This window comes from Oncorhynchus nerka, linkage group LG26 (assembly GCF_034236695.1).
Source record: "Oncorhynchus nerka isolate Pitt River linkage group LG26, Oner_Uvic_2.0, whole genome shotgun sequence".
Lineage (NCBI taxonomy): Eukaryota > Metazoa > Chordata > Actinopteri > Salmoniformes > Salmonidae > Oncorhynchus > Oncorhynchus nerka.
In genome coordinates, this window is record NC_088421.1 from 3,770,634 (window position 1) to 3,790,192 (window position 19,559).

The 19,559-nt window shown below is 39.9% G+C and overlaps 1 protein-coding gene across 1 annotated transcript; it reads right to left on the minus strand.

Moving 5' to 3' along the window:
• Positions 1-15,956: 15,956 nt before the first annotated feature.
• Positions 15,957-17,956, minus strand: LOC115126906 (ferritin, middle subunit-like). Its single transcript, XM_029656538.2, has 4 exons — positions 17,634-17,956; positions 17,109-17,255; positions 16,746-16,871; positions 15,957-16,322 (listed from the first exon to the last, which is right to left on the minus strand). The coding sequence occupies exons 1-4, from the start codon at positions 17,733-17,735 to the stop codon at positions 16,167-16,169; spliced, it is 531 nt and encodes a 176-aa protein (XP_029512398.1). The 5' UTR covers positions 17,736-17,956; the 3' UTR covers positions 15,957-16,166.
• Positions 17,957-19,559: the final 1,603 nt, after the last annotated feature.

A 19,559-nucleotide genomic window follows, 5' to 3' on the forward strand; every position in this document is an offset into this window, starting at 1 on the left:
CTCACTAACTTTAAACATCAGCTGTCAGAGCAGGTCACATATCATTGCACCTGTACATAGCCAAATCAAAATCAAATCTGTAAGTAGCCCATCCAACTACCTCATCCCCATATTGTTACTTATTTTTTTGCTCCTTTGCACCCCAGTATCTCTACTTGCACATTCATCTTCTGCACATCTATCACTCCAGTGTTCAATTGCTAAATTGTAATCACTTCGCCACTACGGCCAATTTATTGCCCTACCTCCCTAATCTTACCTCATTTGCACACACTATATATAGATGTTTTTTTATTGTGTTATTGACTGTACGTTTGTTTATTCCATGTGTAAGTTGTAAATGAGAACTTGTTCTCAACTGGCCTACCTGGTTAAATAAAGGTGAAGTAAAAAAATAAAAAATAAAAATGTTTAACAAATTGAAAAGGAATCTTGATATGTAATGCCCCTGTCTGTTAGGTTTATGTACTCTTCTTTGTATATATTATGTATTGTTGTGTTCATAATAATACATTTTAAAAAATATATAAAAAATATAAATAAATGATGACCCCACTCATTCACATCACCTAAAGCAAAGATATGTATTATATTGACAAGAGAGCCGAGTGACCCATCTAACAATGGAAATACATGTGCTCAACAATTGGAGACAGGCAAGATCAGGTGGAACCATTCTAGCCAATGAGAGGGAAGGCACGGGTGTGAACAACACACAGAACTAGACAATTTTTCTCAAAGTTGCCGGAATGCCACGTGCATCCGCATATATTAGTACATTTGTTAAAGCTTAAACATTACGAAACTTCTATATGATCAAAATCTGCAAGTAATTTGACACTGTTATATACCTCCACACAAAAACGGTTTCATCTCACGCGGACTGATTGTGGGTGGAGTAAATGCTCTTGCCTCGACCTCATCTTAATCTGTTTAAAAAATGTTACTTTGTTTATTACGAGAGTGGATGAATTTACTTGTTTTGACTAATTATGACAGGAGTTAAGAAAATGTTGAGAGGTGTAATGACTTTTCAAATAAGTTATGTTACACATTATGTCTGATGTTGGCTGACAATTTTTTAGCTACGCTATCCTTACGAACCGCATAGCATATCATTACAGCAGTATGTACCAGTATGTTAGCGTAAAGTTAGTTGGCTATTAATACATTAGGATTAGCTAAGTGGTATAGTCATTGTGCGTTCTCAATGGACACTGGAAGTAGCTAGCAAGCTAGCCAAAGTTAGCCAGTTAGCTTGGGTGCTTGACTGCCGTTGTGAGGTCAAAATGCTCGGATCAACCCTACTCCTCGGCCAGAGCGGCCAGTGTGGGCTCTGAATGCTCCGCGGGCTAAATGCTTTATATTTACGAATGGACAATCTGACAACGCTCTGAATTTACGAATGCCAAGAGCGTGCTCTGGCACTCCAGATTTAATTTACAAACACATCTGAAATCATGCGATGTCTAGCTAGTAATTTGTTATGCTAACAAGCTAGCAAGACGTTGCATAGCAACACCATCAGCTTCCGGTAGACAGGCGAAGCACTAGTAAGCTCAACAAGAAGTTTACAGTTCTTTTACAGTATACTCATATGTAACCTTTATTTAACTAGGCAAGTCAGTTAAGAACAAATTTGGCCTACTCCAGCCAAACCTGGACGACGCTGGGCCAATCACAGCCAGATCTGATACAGCCTGGATTCAAACCGGGTACTAAAGTGATGCCGCTTGCACTGGGATGCGGTGCCTCAGACCGCTGCGTCACTCGGGAGCCCTAGACCACTGCTCCATTTGGGAGCCCTAGACCACTGCGCCACTCGGGAGCCCTATGAACTAATAGTATATAGTATGCAGTATGTATGTAGTATACAGTATGTTAGAATGGGTAATCGAACACCACTTAGGTCTTCTGGGGCAGTATGCATCAAGCCTCTCAGAGTAAGAGTGACGATTTAGGATCAGTTTAGCCTTTTAGATCACATTGATTAACATTACATTGATGGGGAAGCTCCTCCCCCCAGCCTCCACTGATTTATACAGACCCTGGTCTTTCCTGGCCTAGTATGTAAGGTAGTGCCTCTACTCCAATTGTTTGAGAGCAGGACCCCCTTTTTCCTAAAATGTAAACTCATCACGGACATCTTCAGCTTATTTGCTAATTATCAACTTTGCAACTATTTAGTACATTTTAGCTACTTTGCAAATACTTAGCATGTTAGCTAACCCTAACCGTAACCCTTTAACGTAACTCCTAAACTTATTTTAGACGTAACCTTAACCCTTAAGCCCTAACCTAACTAACTTTAATACCAAATTGATGATGGACATCCACAAATGAATACATATCATACTAATTGGAGTATTCCCGAATATACTTTTACTATGTTACATCTACCCCTCCAGGTTGTTCTATGTGACCTTATTTTAGCAGAAGAGCAAACAGGATTAAAATTGAAATTGGCAAATAATTGTCTTAATTTTTTAAATGTAAATCTCTTCTGTAATGTTCAACCCCGAGAACCTGTGTTGAGTTGTTAAAGTCATGACCGGGTCCATCATGTGACCAGCCGCACAAAGTTATAAACAGTAAGTAATACTGTCAATGGTTAACCATTACATAACTATTTCTATTGAAGTTCTGAAGGGTGACAGTGTTTTTTGTCTTTACTCTTTCCCCCATCCCCCTCTCTCCGTATTGCTCCCTCCCACTATTTTTACCAGGGGTGCAACATTGGTTTTAGTTGTGGGGGGGACATATATATATATTTATATTTTGGATGGGTTGAATAAACACTGCAAACAGCCTTCCCAAATGCTCGGAAAGATCCGCATGGTCCAAAAGCACACCGTTGCCTCGTTTTGTATCACATTCCAATGATAAAACTGGGGAGGGGACAAAAATGAATGTCCCCCCTGTCCCCTGTCAAATTTGTTCCCCTGCTTATTCCTGTCATAACCTCCTGTTGGTTCTACTACAGTATGGACTGACTCAGGCTCTGCCCTGGCTGTATTTCTGCCTTGTCATTGTGACTCAGCATTCTGGAGTCTCAAGCAGAGACAGAAGAGGAAGCAAGACAGCCCACTCCTTCAGCAGACGGTGGTAAACAGCCTCTGTTAACTATCTTCATTTATCCACCATCGTTGGTCTCGAGGTAGTTCTGTTCTGTTATCACAATGACAATGTTGGAAGGAGGTGGGGTTTGGTGACTGCAGAAACAGACATGAGGGGTGATGAATGGGTGAAGACCAACTGATACCAGATTTGAAGAAAAAGAAAAAGGGAAGAAGGAGACAACAGCAGGAACATATACACTGCTCAAAAAAATAAAGGGAACACTAAAATAACACATCCTAGATCTGAATGAAATATTCTTATTAAATACTTTTTTCTTTACATAGTTGAATGTGCTGACAACAAAATCACACAAAAATTATCAATGGAAATCAAATTTATCAACCCATGGAGGTCTAGATTTGGAGTCACACTCAAAATTAAAGTGGAAAACCACACTACAGGCTGATACAACTTTGGTGTAATGTCCTTAAAACAAGTCAAAATGAGGCCCAGTAGTGTGTGTGTGGCCTCCACGTGCCTGTATGACCTCTCTACAACGCCTGGGCATGCTCCTGATGAGGTGGCGGATGGTCTCCTGAGGGATCTCCTCCCAGACCTGGACTAAAGCATCCGCCAACTCCTGGACAGTCTGTGGTGCAACGTGGCGTTGGTGGATGGAGCGAGACATGATGTCCCAGATGTGCTCAATTGGATTCAGGTCTGGGGAATGGGCGGGCCTGTCCATAGTATCAATGCCTTCCTCTTGCAGGAACTGCTGACACACTCCAGCCACATGAGGTCTAGCATGGTCTTGCATTAGGAGGAACCCAGGGCCAACCGCACCAGCATATGGTCTCACAAGGGGTCTGAGGATCTCATCTCGTTACCTAATGGCAGTCAGGCTACCTCTGGCGAGCACATGGAGGGCTGTGCGGCCCCCCAAAGAAATGCCACCCCACACCATGACTGACCCACCGCCAAACCGGTCATGCTGGAGGATGTTGCAGGCAGCAGAACGTTCTCCATGGCGTCTCCAGACTGTCACGTCTGTCATGTGCTCAGTGTGAACCTGCTTTCATCTGTGAAGAGCACAGGGCGCCAGTGGCCAATTTGCCAATCTTCAGAAAATGTCAATTTAGTCAATCAGAACTCAAATAGCAATATATTTCTGTATTACTTTAAACTGTTGGTCGAACTATAACAGTTCAGAAAGTCACCACCAATGTCAAAACCCATTATTCTATATATGTTCCCTTCACCACATTTGGGTAGTACATGGTTTTGAAATGACTAATTTCTTTATATATATTAGTATTTTCTCTCTCTTTATTGAGATATCAAGTTATGAATGAGAGGGGTGTGACAGAAAGGTAGAGGAATACAGATATGAAAGTGTAGACAGGGTTTGAATCCATGCAGTAAAGGGCCATGTGTGGTCCAGAGTCAGCAGCATTACCACTAGACCAGAATATGTCACAAAATTAACAATGTCTAATACTCTATTAACTGCTGACTTGATTACACAATTTAATTGCAGTATCAATTAATTAAAAGTATATACATGCATACATACACACACACATACATACATACATGGTTGTAAAGGAAATCATGTCCAGTCCTAATAAGCTGAAGATTCTATAATGAATAAAATTAAACAAGTAGTGTTAGTCTAGCTGAAAACAGAGAGGCTGATTACATTGTTGTAGTGAAAGTGAACTGGGATAGAAATACATTATCAATCCAATTAAAGTGAGTGTCATGATGCCAACCCTGGACCAACTACATTAAGTGTAAAGGCTTGGATAGGCCTATGGCTCAGAATATGGAATAGAATGTGAATGGGGGGCTACTCACTCAAGTATTAATTAAAATATGCAAATATGCAACTGTAGGTTGTGGGTGGAAGCTGAAAAAATTATCGAGGGGGGAGCAGATTTTTTTGTATATGACAGTTAAACATTCTTATAATAACTATAACATTTGTTGGCACCTTCAATTCTTGCACATTTTCTCATAATAGTATAGTTTAACACTGCTTCTATCTAGGATGTAAACACAGCCTCAGGTGAGGTCTGAAAACTCAAACTGTTTGCTGTGTGTGTTTGATGAACTCCCAAAGATGGAAATAAGATAAACATGTTTTTGAGTGCACTTGAAAAGTGCAGCATGCAATACAAATTGTCCCATGAAGAGGTAACTCCGTTCACCATTTAGCCTTTTTTTTTAAAGCTAGCCAATGTTAGTTTGACTAGCCTGGCCTGCTACTGTAACTGTCCATTTGCCTGCTCATGAGGCTAGTGTTTCATTAGCTATCTGTCAGTTTTTATCATGTTTTGGTCTGATTATATGTCTCATTTCAAGTTACAAGCTGCAGGCTTAAAGAAACATTCAATCATATACTTTGATTAGAAAGCCAAAGAAAAGCGTATAGAAAGATGTGTGTGTCATGTATGCTAGAATGGAGGTTTAAAAACTAGGCTGCATATGCAAATTAGCCAACACAGCATATCCTACACATATACTGTAGCATACCTTGCATTACAATGTCCTCTATAAAACAACTGGTGAAAATGTATACAATTTGGTCTGCAATAAGAGAACCAGAGTTTGATTTCTAAACCAGAGGACAACAGAATTCTATTCACTGCATGTTACAATAGTAAAACAATCACTTTGTCACCTCGTCACACTGATTCTATATTGAATTTAGTCTTCGAGATGGTCTAGGGAGCATGTGTATCTGTGGTTGGTGCTCTTCAACTTTAAAATGCACTATACCCCTCAAACTCAACTCTGGACCTAGAAGCCAGTTCTCCGGACCTCTTAGGGTAAGAGTTGAATACTCCTGCACTAGAGTGTGTAAGGCAAAACCTGAAAAGAAAAGGCAACAGGCAAATAAACAAACACTGGAGAAAACCTCAAAAATAAATGTTTATTTATTATCTATTTGTGTTTTCTGTGATTTCAAATGGACACGGGCATGTATAAGATAACTGGTTTCCAGAATTGGGAACAAAGAGAGTAGTGCCAATACCAGGTTAGTTATAGAATCTAATGCAGTGTTTTGATTAGGCAAACCAGTAATATCCAGAAATTCTGGATAACAACAATCTTTGGTTATATCATATCTAGTGTAGCTAAAATCTATGAATGTTTTTTGCCATGGGGCAGATTTTTTTGCTGTTTTAGAGCTCAGTGATTCTTAAGAGATGGGACAATCTACCTTTTTTCTACAAATATTTGTCTTAATATTAACAAAATGTGAAGTTTATATTTTGACAGACAAAAGTATCAGCTGTTAACACCCTGTAAAGGAACAACCTCCTATTTTTTAATTAAATGCAACTACGTGGATTTATGTCAACTCCGTCAGACACCATAAAAGGCATTTCATTTGTACAATTATTGTCCAACAAGTGTTTAAGGCCTTGATTGTTTAATGCTAACATTAGATTATTCATAAAAGTGTTATACAAATCTCCAAACATATTTTTGTTTTGTTTTATAGCTATATTAAATGCTCCAGGGCTAATTTAGTTAGTAATCTGGCATGGTTTTCTAGATTTTGAACATAAAATAACAATTATAAAGCTAACATTATCCCTTAGATCTGGCACAGCAAATACATTCATTGTTGAAGCATATGTTGCAGAACAGTGATTACAATTTTTGTTCAGAATATTGACAACAAAATACATCCATTTTAAGGGGGTTAGTTCCTCTGTAGAGATGGGAGAACCTCCCAGAAGGACAACCAACTCTGCACCAATAAGGCCTTTTTGGTAGAGTGGCCAGACGGAAGCCGCTTCTAAGTAAAAGGCACATGACAACCCACTTGGAGTTTACCAAAAGGCACCTAAAGGACTCTTAGACCATGAGAGGCAAGATTATCTGGTCTGATGGAACCAAGATTGAACTCTTTGGCCTGAATGCCAAGCGTCACATCTGAAGGAAACCTGCCACCATCCCTACGGTGAAGCAAAGTGGTGGCAGCATCATGCTGTGGGGATGTTTTTCAGTGGCAGGGATTGGGACACTAGTCAGGATCGAGGGAAAGCTGAATGGAGCAAAATACAGAGAGATCCTTGATGAAAACCTGCTCCAGAGCGCTCAAAATCTCCGACTGGGCGAAGGTTTGCCTTCCAACAAGACAATGACCCTAAGCATACATCCAAGACAACGCAAGAGTGGCTTCAGGACAATATCTGAATGTCCTTGAGAAGCCCAGCCGAGGCCGGGACCCGAACCTGATCGAACATCTCTGGAGAGACCAGAATATAGCTGTGCAGTGACGTTCCCCATCCAACCTGACAGAGTTTGAGAGGATCTGCAGAGAAGAATGAGAGAAACTCCCTGAATAGAGGTGTGCCTAGCGTGTAGCGTCACACTCAAGAAGACTTGAGGCTGTAATCGCTGCCAAAGGTGCTTCAACAAAGTATTAAGTAAAGGCTTTGAATACCAGTGGTTGAAAAAGTACCCAATTGTACCCAAAGTACCCAACTTTAGTAAAGGTAAAGATACCGTAATAGAAAATGACTCAAGTAAAAGTTAAACTCACCCAGTAAAATCCCACTTGAGTAAATGTCTAAAAGAATTTGGTTTTAAATATACTTAAATCTTGTGTAGTCTTAACATTCTGTATACTCCCGTAGTCCTAAGGGTAAAAAATGCCCTGCCTTCACTAAACCCCTAAAATAAAGCAGCTTAATTGAATTTTAAACCCAAAATATATTTTGCATGAAGAAACAACCTGTCATGCATCACAAACTTTGTGAATATCTGGGTTTTCCCTCTTCGCAATGCAGAAAGACTGCATTTATTCAGTGGACACCACTCGTTTTATTACAACATAGCTGTCATAATTGTTTTCTTTACTAAAGTAGAGGTATTTATTATTATTGTTGCTAAAGGAACTGTGTAGGTGTTAACACATTTTTTGCAAGAGATAGCACTTGTATTGCCTAAGAAAGTAGCAGAAATGTGCATAAAGTAGTTTTGAATGCATTTTATTGAAGGGAAAGAATAATAGTCTTGAACATTTTTGGTAACATTGTGATAAATTCTTATATACTGGACAATGATGAATTCAACTACAAAATACTTGTCTTCTCCCATTTTGTTAACCTTTGCCCCCAACCACAAGGTGTATAAACAACAACAATAAATACCAATAAAATTAGATAGTAGATACAAAAACACGACGAACATAAATCAATCATCTCTAATTAGCACATGTAGGACAGTATGCATGTGTTAGCATGAACTTTGCGGATGTATTTCTCACATGTGCAGCACATAGTATTTTTTTTACAGTCCTTCTTTGGGGGACAGAATTGGCATCTCCTCCTCTTGCCTGGCCCAGCTGCAGCGTCAGGTGGACCAGGACAAGAATCAGCCCCCTGAACAGCTTTCACAAGCGCTGCAGAGGCTGCTGTGCAGGGGAGCCACTCCCTTCTTTGAATGTGTGGGGTTACAAGTGCCTGTCCCAGCTGCTCCAGGAACACCCTCCTCTTGTTCTGCTTATCAAGCATCCAGCTGTGTTGATCTTGTTTCATATTACGAAGGCATTGTATGAGGAGACATCAATGATGTTGTGTAAGATGACCAGGGGCCAGCAGGCAGTCATCCTGCAGCTGTAAGTTCCAATCACCTTGTCCAGGTTGTCAACGCCTCCCTTGTTGTGGTTGTAGTCCAGGATGATGGCTGGCTTCCTGTCCTCACGATCACTGATCTCAGCCGTTTTGTGCAGTGTGCTCAGGAGGACCACATTCTTAGAGTAGTGGTGGGGTGAAGGCAACCTTTGATGAGAAGTTCTCTCTCTCCCCCTTGTTGCAAGGATAGCAGGGTGGAGCTCAGGCTTGTTCTTTCTAACTGTGCCAACAATGGTGATCTTCCTCGTCAGGAGCTGCTGGCTGAGTTCATAAGAGGTGAAGAAATTGTCACACGTGACCTTGTGCCCCCTCAGATCATCTGTCACATCAAGCACAACCCCCATCCCCTGGTTCTTCTCTGGTCGGGTTCCCTGTGTAGAATTGCATCTTCCAAGCATAGCTGGATTGTGCGTCACAGGCCACCCATATTTTGATGCCTCCCTGAAGATCACTGACGTCATGATTCAACCTTGTTTCTTTTGTATATTTCTCAGTTGTCTTGAAAGCACCATTAATCCAGATAATGCCCGAATTTGATGACAAAGTTTGATGACAAAATATGCCCACGGAGGACCACCGCGTCACCTTCCTGTTCATGTGAGCACAGCACAAACAGCTGAGTCCAGAAAGGCATAAATGATGTATGTAATATGTCTGTATTATGTCATATGTAATATGACAGGGAGATATGCCTACTGTAGCTAAGAAGTTAATACCAAGTGTATGTTGTGTAGTAAGCTGTTAGTAGCCCATGTCCCTTCCGCTAATAATTGGGTCCTTTTCCCCCTCATAACTTAGCCTGCTGTTCTGACTTGGTGGTGCACATGTAGCCTACAGCCTGTTTTAGAGACATGTCATCATCAAATATTTTCAGAGCTTTCATTGTCTGCTTATATGCCTCCTTTATTTATCCTATGGTTCTGACTTTGTGCACAGGGAGAATACGGTAAGAACGGCCCATGTTCTGAATTCTTGTCACACCCTGACCATAGGTTGCTTTGTATGTTTCTATGTTTTGTTTGGTCAGGGTGTGATCTGAGTGGGCATTCTATGTTGGATGTCTAGTTTCTGTGTTTGGGCCTGATATGGTTCTCAATCAGAGGCAGGTGTTAGTCATTGTCTCTGATTGGGAACCATATTTAGGTAGCCTGTTTTGTGTTGGGTTTTGTGGGTGGTTGTTTCCTGTCTTTGTGTTTGTTGCACCAGATAGGGCTGTTTCGGTTTTGCCACATTTGTCGTTTTGTATTATGTTCATGTTGAGTTTACCTATTAAAAAACATGAACTATAACCACGCTGCATTTTGGTCCGCCTCTCCTTCCCAGGAGGAAAGCCGTTACAATTCTGTTGCTGTAAATTTCAAAAGTGCTGAACAAATAGTTATATTGACTATGTTCGTCATACCTCGCACATTGATGTCTTTATCGAAATTACGGACAGCCTTTTATTACGCTCGTCGTCCCCTTATGCCATAATTTGTACTTTTCAATTGTCAGTAGAAACAACTGATATGGCAAATCAGCCATATCAAATATGTGTTTTTTTAAAGGCAGTAATTGAGGCTGAATGAACTGTATTGCTGCCAGGTGTAGTAGTAGTAAGGTGTTGAGCCTGCTGTTGGAACAGCTTTATGTAGGCCATAACAGTTTGGACACCGTTAAAGTGCAATTGATGTATTGTTTAGTGTTGTGTGGTGTGGTGTGGTGTAGTTGCTTTGCTGGCATGCATATACATTTTTTCCCCACCAAGATTTACATGCTGAAATCGCCACTGATCGTATCATATTTCTCCAATGCCAAATCAGTGTGTCTTGTTTGCAATGAAACTGTCCCTGTTAGGAATCTGAGCCTGGCACTTTCACATGTTAGGCCTACCTTTCCACCCCAGACAGTAGGTCTACCGACTCAGAAAAATGTAAGATTCAACAGATGAGTACTCTTCTTTAACAACAGAAGGTCACAAGGGTTTCCCTAAAAGCTGTCTGGGTTTAAACATATTTTGTACAGAAAGAAAATAGCTTAATCAATCTCAAGGTACGGAATTAGATTACTTCCCATGCTAATTATATTTTTTTGCCTTCTCCGCTATAGAAGATTGTAGCTCAGACTCTGAATGTCAAAGAAACTTAACATGATATTCCCATATGCATCGAAGTCATGTCTTTCCAGCGTATTTTCAGCTTGTTTTAAGCATAATGCATAACGGAGCAGAGTGCTGTTATAGATCGCTGTATGTATGGATATAGCAGCCTATAGCCTAATTCTGTCTGTGAAACAGGTAGAGCTACCTCTTGTTTCTTAAATATGAAGTAATAGGCTCCAACACAAAGCCCTTTTGTTGTTAGTAAAGTCTAATTAAATGAAGACAGTTTAAATGAATTATTCATATTCCAATTTGCCAATGTTCTGCACCATCAGCCTGTCCATTTCCAATTGATTGTGCCCTGACTGCTGCTTCAAATTTCAGCACCACAATGTAAGTAACTCAAATCTGGCTTATTGTGATGTCAATAACTTGTATAAATACATCATGGGCAAGAAACATATGGTTTTTCTTAAAATCAATTATAGTAGTAGCAAGCTATCAAAGTTGACCTCCGGTCCTCAAATGCTCTCCTTCTCAAACTGAACAGAACATAGACTACAGGCTAGTCTACGCGCAAGATATTGCATTTTTGGACAAGGCCTTAATCAAAAATTAATTTCTGAGGAATTCTTTGACTCTCTTCCTGAACTGCCACTGTAGGCCTACACAGCACAGCATTGGTTAGGCAGCAAAAAATAAGGTTTTGATCAGCAAGGGCAGAGCAGGCCTCAGGGTTGGAATATCCGTTGCAGTGTGTAATGCAGTCTAGTTTTATTTACGCTATCCCAGCAGCTATCTTAGAAATATAACTTTGCTCTGTGCTTCTCTGAGGATGCACTTCGTAGCCTGCAGCCTATAGGCTATGAATCATTTGATTGAGACCACGCTAAATAACATATAGGCACACTTCATATTTCACGCCCAACAGAGAATTTCAAATTACATGACCCTCCCCTGCACTAGATTTAAAAAATAGTAAACCCTCCTCTTGACTGAAATTGAAAAAGCATGACCCTCCCCTTTTTTCCTCCAGGTACCCACCCTGTACATTTTTATCCATCTCTTAGCATTACAAATTAATCATACTAACGAAGAATGTTCTTAAGTTAAAGTTATAAACAGAAGTGATAGTAATACTATAAATGATTAACTGTTACAGAACTCTTCTGAAGGGTGACACAGCGTTTTTAGTCTGTACTCTTTCCCCCTCCCCCTCTATTCCTATTTCTCTCCCTCCTTCCCACTCGTTATCCTGTCATAGCCTCCCGTTGGTTGTACTACAGTATGGACTGACTCAGGCTCTGCCCTGGCTGTATTTCTGCCTTGTCATTGTGACTCAGCATTCTGGAGACCCAAACAGAAGAAGACGCAAGATGTTGACTCCCTCAATGGTTCTGTTTCAATGGATGTCAAGGACTATGCAGACCGCTATCGCATTGGTGTCTATGGAGAACCCCACTATCACCGTGACAATGCTGGAAGGAGACTAGGTCTCATGACTATTGAAACAGACTTGAGCGGTGATGAGGGTGAAAATGTCCTGAGACTAGGACAAAAAGGGAAGAAGTAGAGAACAGCAGTAACATACTATGTAACTTACTAAGGCATTTTAAACAAATAGCTGTAATATGGTTGTTTCTGATGAATGTTGGAGGGAAAATACACCAACAACTTTCCTGATCATTTGACCAATGTACCCCAATCACAACTCAAGTAACAATATTTTTTCAATATTACTTTAAACTGTAGGTCTAACTAATAGTTTAGAAAATCACCACCAAACCCCTTAGTTTTTCACACTCAATAGTTTCCCGTGTGTATCAACAATGATCCACCTCATATAGGGACATCCAGCCAAATTAACACAACTGCGGAAAGCATTGAATTCAACATGGGCCAGCATCCCTGTAGAATGTTTCGACACCTTGTAGAGTCCTTGTCCCAACGAATTGAGGTTGTTCTGAGGGAAAAAGGGGAGTTTGCAACTCAATATTAGGAAGTTGTTCTTAATGTTTTATACACTCAATGTATATATACAGTGCTGTACAAAAGTATTTCCCCCTTTCTGAAGTTCTCTATTTTTGCATATTTTTGAAACTGAATGTTATCAGATCTTCACCCACAACCTAATATAAGATAAAGGGAATATGAGTTTACAAATAACAAAAAAAATGATACTTATTTTATTTATACACTCAATAACTGGTATTGCCACCTTAAGCTGCAATTACTAAAAACAAATGCCAAATACCATATCGGTCCAAATGATCAGGCAGGTGTGTTATTTAGCAATAAGCATGACAACCTATATTATGGGTTTGCATGGGGCTGTCCATCTACATTTACCCCAGTGTGCAAATCATTAGCTAGATCAGTGGTTCTCTATCCTGCTCCTGGGGACCCAAAGGGGTACACATTTTAGTTTTTTTCCCCAAGCACTACACAGCTGATTCAAATCATCAAAGCCTATTGATGAGTTGATCATTTGAATCAGGTGTGTAGTGCTAGGGCAAAAACAAAAATGTGCACTTGTTTGGGTCCTCAGGACCAGGTTTGAGACCCAGTGAGCTAGATCATAAACTCAAAACATTATCTTGTTGCTAGCAACATAGACTATTGCTGACTTGACTGTCCCAAACTTTCCACTGGTACTCAGCCAAGGATGTATATACACTGAATAATGTAGGCCTATCTGTTACAACAGACTCCTGTTACTGCTTACCATGCTATGTTGTTGTCTTTGGTCTCTTTTTATGTAGTGTTGTCTCTCTTGTTGTGAAAGGCCTTTTGCCTTTTGTTAGCGCGTCATTGTAAATAAGAATTTGTTCTTAACCGACTTAGTTAGCCTAGTTAAATAAATAAAGATTAAAAATAAATAAAGCACTTCTCTGCAGCTTTTGACATTATTGATCATAATCTGCTGCTGGAAAAAGCGTAAGTGTTATGGCTTTACATCCCCTGCTATATTGTGGATCTAGAGTTACCTGTTTAACAGAACACAGAGGGTGTTCTTTAATGGAATCCTCTCCAACATAATCTAGGAAGAGTCAGGCATTCCCCAGAGCAGCTGTCTAGGCCCCTTACTTTTTAAATATTTACTCATGACTTGCACGGGTGCTGAGTGAAGCCTGTGTGTCTGTGACTCAACACTACACACAACTACCAGAGCAGGTGAAATCACTGCAACACTTAAGAGCTGCAGTCATTTTCAGACTGGGTGGCAAGAAATAAGTTAGTCCTAAATATATGAATTTCAAAAACTAAAGGCATTGTATTTGGGACATAAAATAAAAACACTAAACCCTGAACCTCAACTAAATCTTGTAATGGATAATGTGGAAATGTAACAAGTTGAGAATAAACTTCTGAAATGGTAAAAACATATTGATACAACACTAGCTAAGATGGGGATAGATCTGTCCATAATAAAGCACTGCTCTGCCTTCTTAACAATGCTATCAACAAGGTAGGTTCTACAGGCCCTTGTTTGTCGCACCTGGACTACTGTCCAGTCGTGTGGTCAGGTGCCACAAAAAAGGACTTAGGAAAATTACAATTGGCCCAGAAATGGGCAGCACGGTTCACCCTTAAATGTACACAGAGAGCTAACAATATTATACATGTCAATCTCTCATGGCTCAAAGTAGAGGAGAGATTTACTTCATCACTACTTGTATTTGTGAGAAGTATTGACATGTTGAATTCACCGAGCTGTCAGTTTAAACTACTAGCACACAACTCAGACACCAATGCATACCCCACAAGACATGCCACCAGGTCTCTTCACAGTCCCCACATCCAGAACAGACTATGGGAGGTGCACAGTACCACATAGAGCCATTACATGTCTACTATTCCACATCAAATAGCTCATGCAAGCAGTAAAATAAGACTTTAAAAACAGATAAAAAGACAACTTATGGGACAGCAGGGACTGAGAAGAGACACATCGGCACAGACACTATAACATATGCAATATAGACACACAATGGATTTTGTGGTAGTGGCCTGAGAGTAAACAGTGGTGTGAAGTCTGTTTTGTAATGTATAGAACTGCCTTTATTTTGCTGGACCCCATTTAGAGTAAATGCTGCCTCGACAACAGCTAAATGGGATCCATAACTAATACCAATGTTGGTCAATTAAGGAATATGCTATTTAATCAGGTGCCATTAGTGCCTTTTTTGGGAGTGTCAGGTTATCACAAATCTCTGGCCCTCTGTGTGGCCTTGGCACAGGTAAAATAGATTTTGAAATAGAATGACTTAGCTGCAAAACATTACCCTAAATATAAACCAACTCCGTGAACACCATCACCAGATTTGATTTAATTGTACTCAATTATTTTACATGTCAATACTTCTTGGTTGTAAATGTTGGTGGCAGTTATGAAAAGAATAGTTGCAGTTACCAAAAATGCCATTGTTGATTTGACACGGTTCTCATTAGGGCATTTTCCCATATAACCAAATGGTCTACCCACTAGAAACTCGGTTACTAGTTGGACACCAAAAATTATAGCAATATTTTTTCAGTTTAAAGTATTAAAGTTAAGCTTGCCTGTTAATTACTAAAATGGTAGACTTCAGTAATTTATCGGTATCTTTGCAACCATGTGACAGCTCCAATAAGCCCCGTATGATGAGAGGCTTGTAGATTTACTATTGAGTATTCAGTTCAGAGTTTGCTGTAGGGGAACTAGTGTGCATTACCAACTGAAATTAACAAAATGAGTGAAGATTGAGTGTGTCAGTAAGAGCCGAACGTTATCATTAGAGAAATACACCATAACAGCTGGCTAACAGATTTACCCAGCAGGACGCAAGGGTTTGATTGACCTTTTGGCCATTTTATAAACTTGGGATATGCAGAGTGAAGGTCTACAGCAACTGTAGTTACCCATTTCACTCCTATGGACCTAGAGTTGACAGTTCCCTCCTTAATTGACATGGCACTACTACAAGATACAGTAAAGGACACCCTCTGTGGTCAGACGTAACATGCTTTATTAAACTTCTCCTATTGTTATGACCCTCAGCCACTAGTAGGTCCACTTGTCAGTATTTATCATTGGTATGAAGATGCTCAGTAAGACAGAGCAAAGAACCCGAATAGACTGACACATTACTACAGGTCAACACTTAGAAATCATCAACAAAAACATTTGTGATCTTTTTAATTGTTTTACAAGATGCCTTGCCTCCAAAATACAATAGTGTTGTCAACAGAAACACCTCAATGTTACAGCTGTGTTGCAATGAACCAGTTTAACACTCCCCTCCCTATAAATGTAAAGCCAGTAGGATCTATCAGAGAAGCCAGGAGTCCTGGTCTGAAGCTGGAGGACGTAGCCTGGGGATGGAAGTTATTTAGCTCTGGCCTCCCAGGGTGTGCTTGTCAAACAGGTACTCTGCCATCTTGTTTTTGACAGCATCCATCTTGGTGAGGTTGGTGATGTGGTCTCCCAGCTTCTTAATGGCCTCCACCTGCTCATTCAGGTAATGGGTCTCCAGGAAGTCACACAGCTAAAGAGGTTAAACACAGGTCAGACAAGAGACTACAGACCATTGTAGATACAGTAACACACAAGAGCCTGGTGGTAATGGAATAAGTGCTGATACAACTAGGCAAGTCAGTTAAAAACAAATTATTTACAAGAACATCCTAACGTGGAACAGTGGGTTAACTACCTTGTTCAGGGGCAGAACAGATTTTTAGCTTGTCAGCTAGAGGATTCAATCCAGCAACCTTTTGGTTACTGGAGCAACGCTCTAACCGCGAGGCAACCTGCCACCCCTTATGCATTAGCTGCATTGTGTGCATAGTATGCATCTGGACTATCGTGTACTTGCAAAGCAGCAGGTCACACAATCCTGTGTCATTAGTTATCTCCTGGGACAGTACCTGTATTCTATGTGATACATACATGTGGTTTCACCATAACTTACATGGGGGTCAACCTTGTCAGAGGCAATCTTGTGCAGGTCCAACAGGGCCTGGTTCACATTCTTCTCCAGCTGCAGAGCACACTGCATGGCCTCCAGCCCATTGCCCCACTCATCACCTTCTGGCTTCTACACAGGACAGAGTGAACACAGACGGTGTTCAGGACTACTAGCAGATATTAAGGTTAGGATAAAGTGAACAGAATTACACCCCTCACACTCAGTTCAGTGGTTAGAGGCAGTATGTTTAGGACAATTCCAGGTTCTCTAGATCAACTTAACACTGGAGACACTTTCCTCCATGGAGTAAAAACATTTTCTATCAGTCTACAATCTAAAATGTGTTTCCTATGCTCAAGGGCTCACCTTGATGTCCTGGAGTAAAATGCGTCCACCTCGCTTGTTCTGGAAGGAGAGTAGCTTGTCGGCGTGCTCCCGCTCCTCGTCGCTGTTCTCCTTGAAGAAATGCGCGAAGCCAGGCAGAGCCACATCGTCACGGGAGAAATAGAAAGCCTGGGTGGATAAACACAAAACAATGTAGTTAGAAAGAAAAAAATGACAAACATTACTCGGCATTCTGTTCATGTTGTGGCAACTAAGCTTGATGATATAGGCATGAATAAGTCTAGTCTGTAGTCTACTTGGGAACCTGACAATTAACCTGTCAAGGAGTTGTTACGCGCTCTGTCCAAGGTAGGATAGATTCCCGGCTTCATTTGGATGTTATACCTACCTGGAGGCAATTAATAGCCAAGCCAAGTAGAACTCAAATGTGTACTTAACGGAGTTGAGGTTATTGGCTACAGAAAAGTCAGGTGAAGTGGAATTTAGGCGCAGGCATAATAATAAACAGGTAGATCAACAAAACGGTCATCTTGGTAGACTCCTTACCATTGAAGTGTAGGTGTAGGAGGCAAACATCTCCAAATTGATCATCCGGTTGATGGCAGCTTCGCAATCGTGGTGATAGTTCTGGCGGATCTGAGACTCCATTTTGGCAGATTATCTTTAATATCTAAATGAACCGTACAAAAAAATAAGAGTAGGGTTTATTCGAGTTTCTTGCTATTATAGTTCAACTAAGTGTTATGTTATCAGTCCGGAATCTTCTATAATGCGGGACGAAGGCAGAGGAGTTTCGTTCAATCACTGTTAACCAAGAACTTCTTCATGCGTCTTCTCAGACTTGTGAACTGGAAGGAGCCTTGTTCGCTCTATTTATTGTTCCAAACGGAATGCGTCAGTGAAATACACCCTCACAGAGCGTAGCCAATCAACTTTAGAAATTCAACAGGAACTATGCGGATCATTTGATGACGATCCCACCGATCCCAACATTGTGTGTTCTCATGAATTCTTGCTAATCATATCGTTGGCCATCATTATTCAATAATTGTTTAATCCAAATAATGTTGTTGTCAAACCAGAAAAAATAAAGACTTATTTTTGTGTTTTATGTCTTTCTTATTCCAGAGTGTATACTTATGCTCTTATGTCAGAAGATTTTGGAGTGAGTTAGAAGATTTTATCTTAAAGAGAAGACTATTCATGTTAATCTGAGAGACTCTGATATTACGTTTTATTTTGATCCAAATGATATGGACCCTGATTTAACTTTCATTGTTCATTTGTTTATCTTTCATGGAAGATTCTTTATCCATACAATGAAGTGGGCAAAGAACAAACCCCTTTTCACATTATTTAAGATATATTATTTTGAAAAGTTCAGTAAATGTAAAAACAAAAAAGCAATATAAGAGACTCATATCTCCCTCACTATCTTTAAACACCAACTGTCAGAGCAGGTCACAGATCATTGAACCTGTACATAGCCCATCTGTAAGTAGCCCATCCAACTACCTCATCCCCATATTGTTACTTATTTTTTTGCTCCTTTGCACCCCAGTATCTCTACTTCCACATTCTTCTTCTGCACATCTATCACTCCAGTGTTTTATTGCTAAATTGTAATCACTTCGCCACTACGGCCAATGTATTGCCCTACCTCCCTAATCTTAACTCATTTGCACACACTGTATATATATATATATATATATATATATTATATTGCGTTATTGACTGTACGTTTGTTTATTCCATGTGTAACTCTGTGTTATTGTTTGTGTCGCACTGCTTTGCTTTATCTTGGCCAGGTCACAATTGTAAATGAGAACTTGTTCTCAACTGGCCTACCTGGTTAAATAAAGGTGAAGTAAAAACATTAAATAAAAAGTGTTTAACTAATTGAAAAGGAATCTTGATATGTAATGCTCCTGTCTGTTAGGTTTATGTACTCTTCTTTGTATATTTTTTTGTATCGTTGTGCTCATAATAATTAATTTATATATATATATATATATATATATATATATATATATATATATATATATAATGGAAATGGAAATGGAAATGCATGTGCTCAATGATTGAAGACAGGAACAGGTGGGGACCATTCTAGCTAATGAGAGGGCAGGTACGAGTGTGAACAACACGCACAACTAAAAGTTTCCGAAATGCCAGGTGCATCCACATATATCAGTACATTTGTAAAAGCTTAAACATTACGAAACTTCTATTCAATCAAAATCTTCAAGTAATTGGAAAATAAAACGGGATTATCTCACGCGGAAAGATTTTGGGCAAAGTAAAAGATCTCGCCTTGACGGCTTCATCTCGGTCTGTTATTTTTTTATTTAAAAAACCTTTGTTTATTAAAAAGTAAAATTCTATTGGTAACACCTAAAGCCATAGTATCAGGCAAAAGCAATATGCTACAGTGCAGGTCTAACTACAGCGGTTATTGTTGAAAAAGGTCTG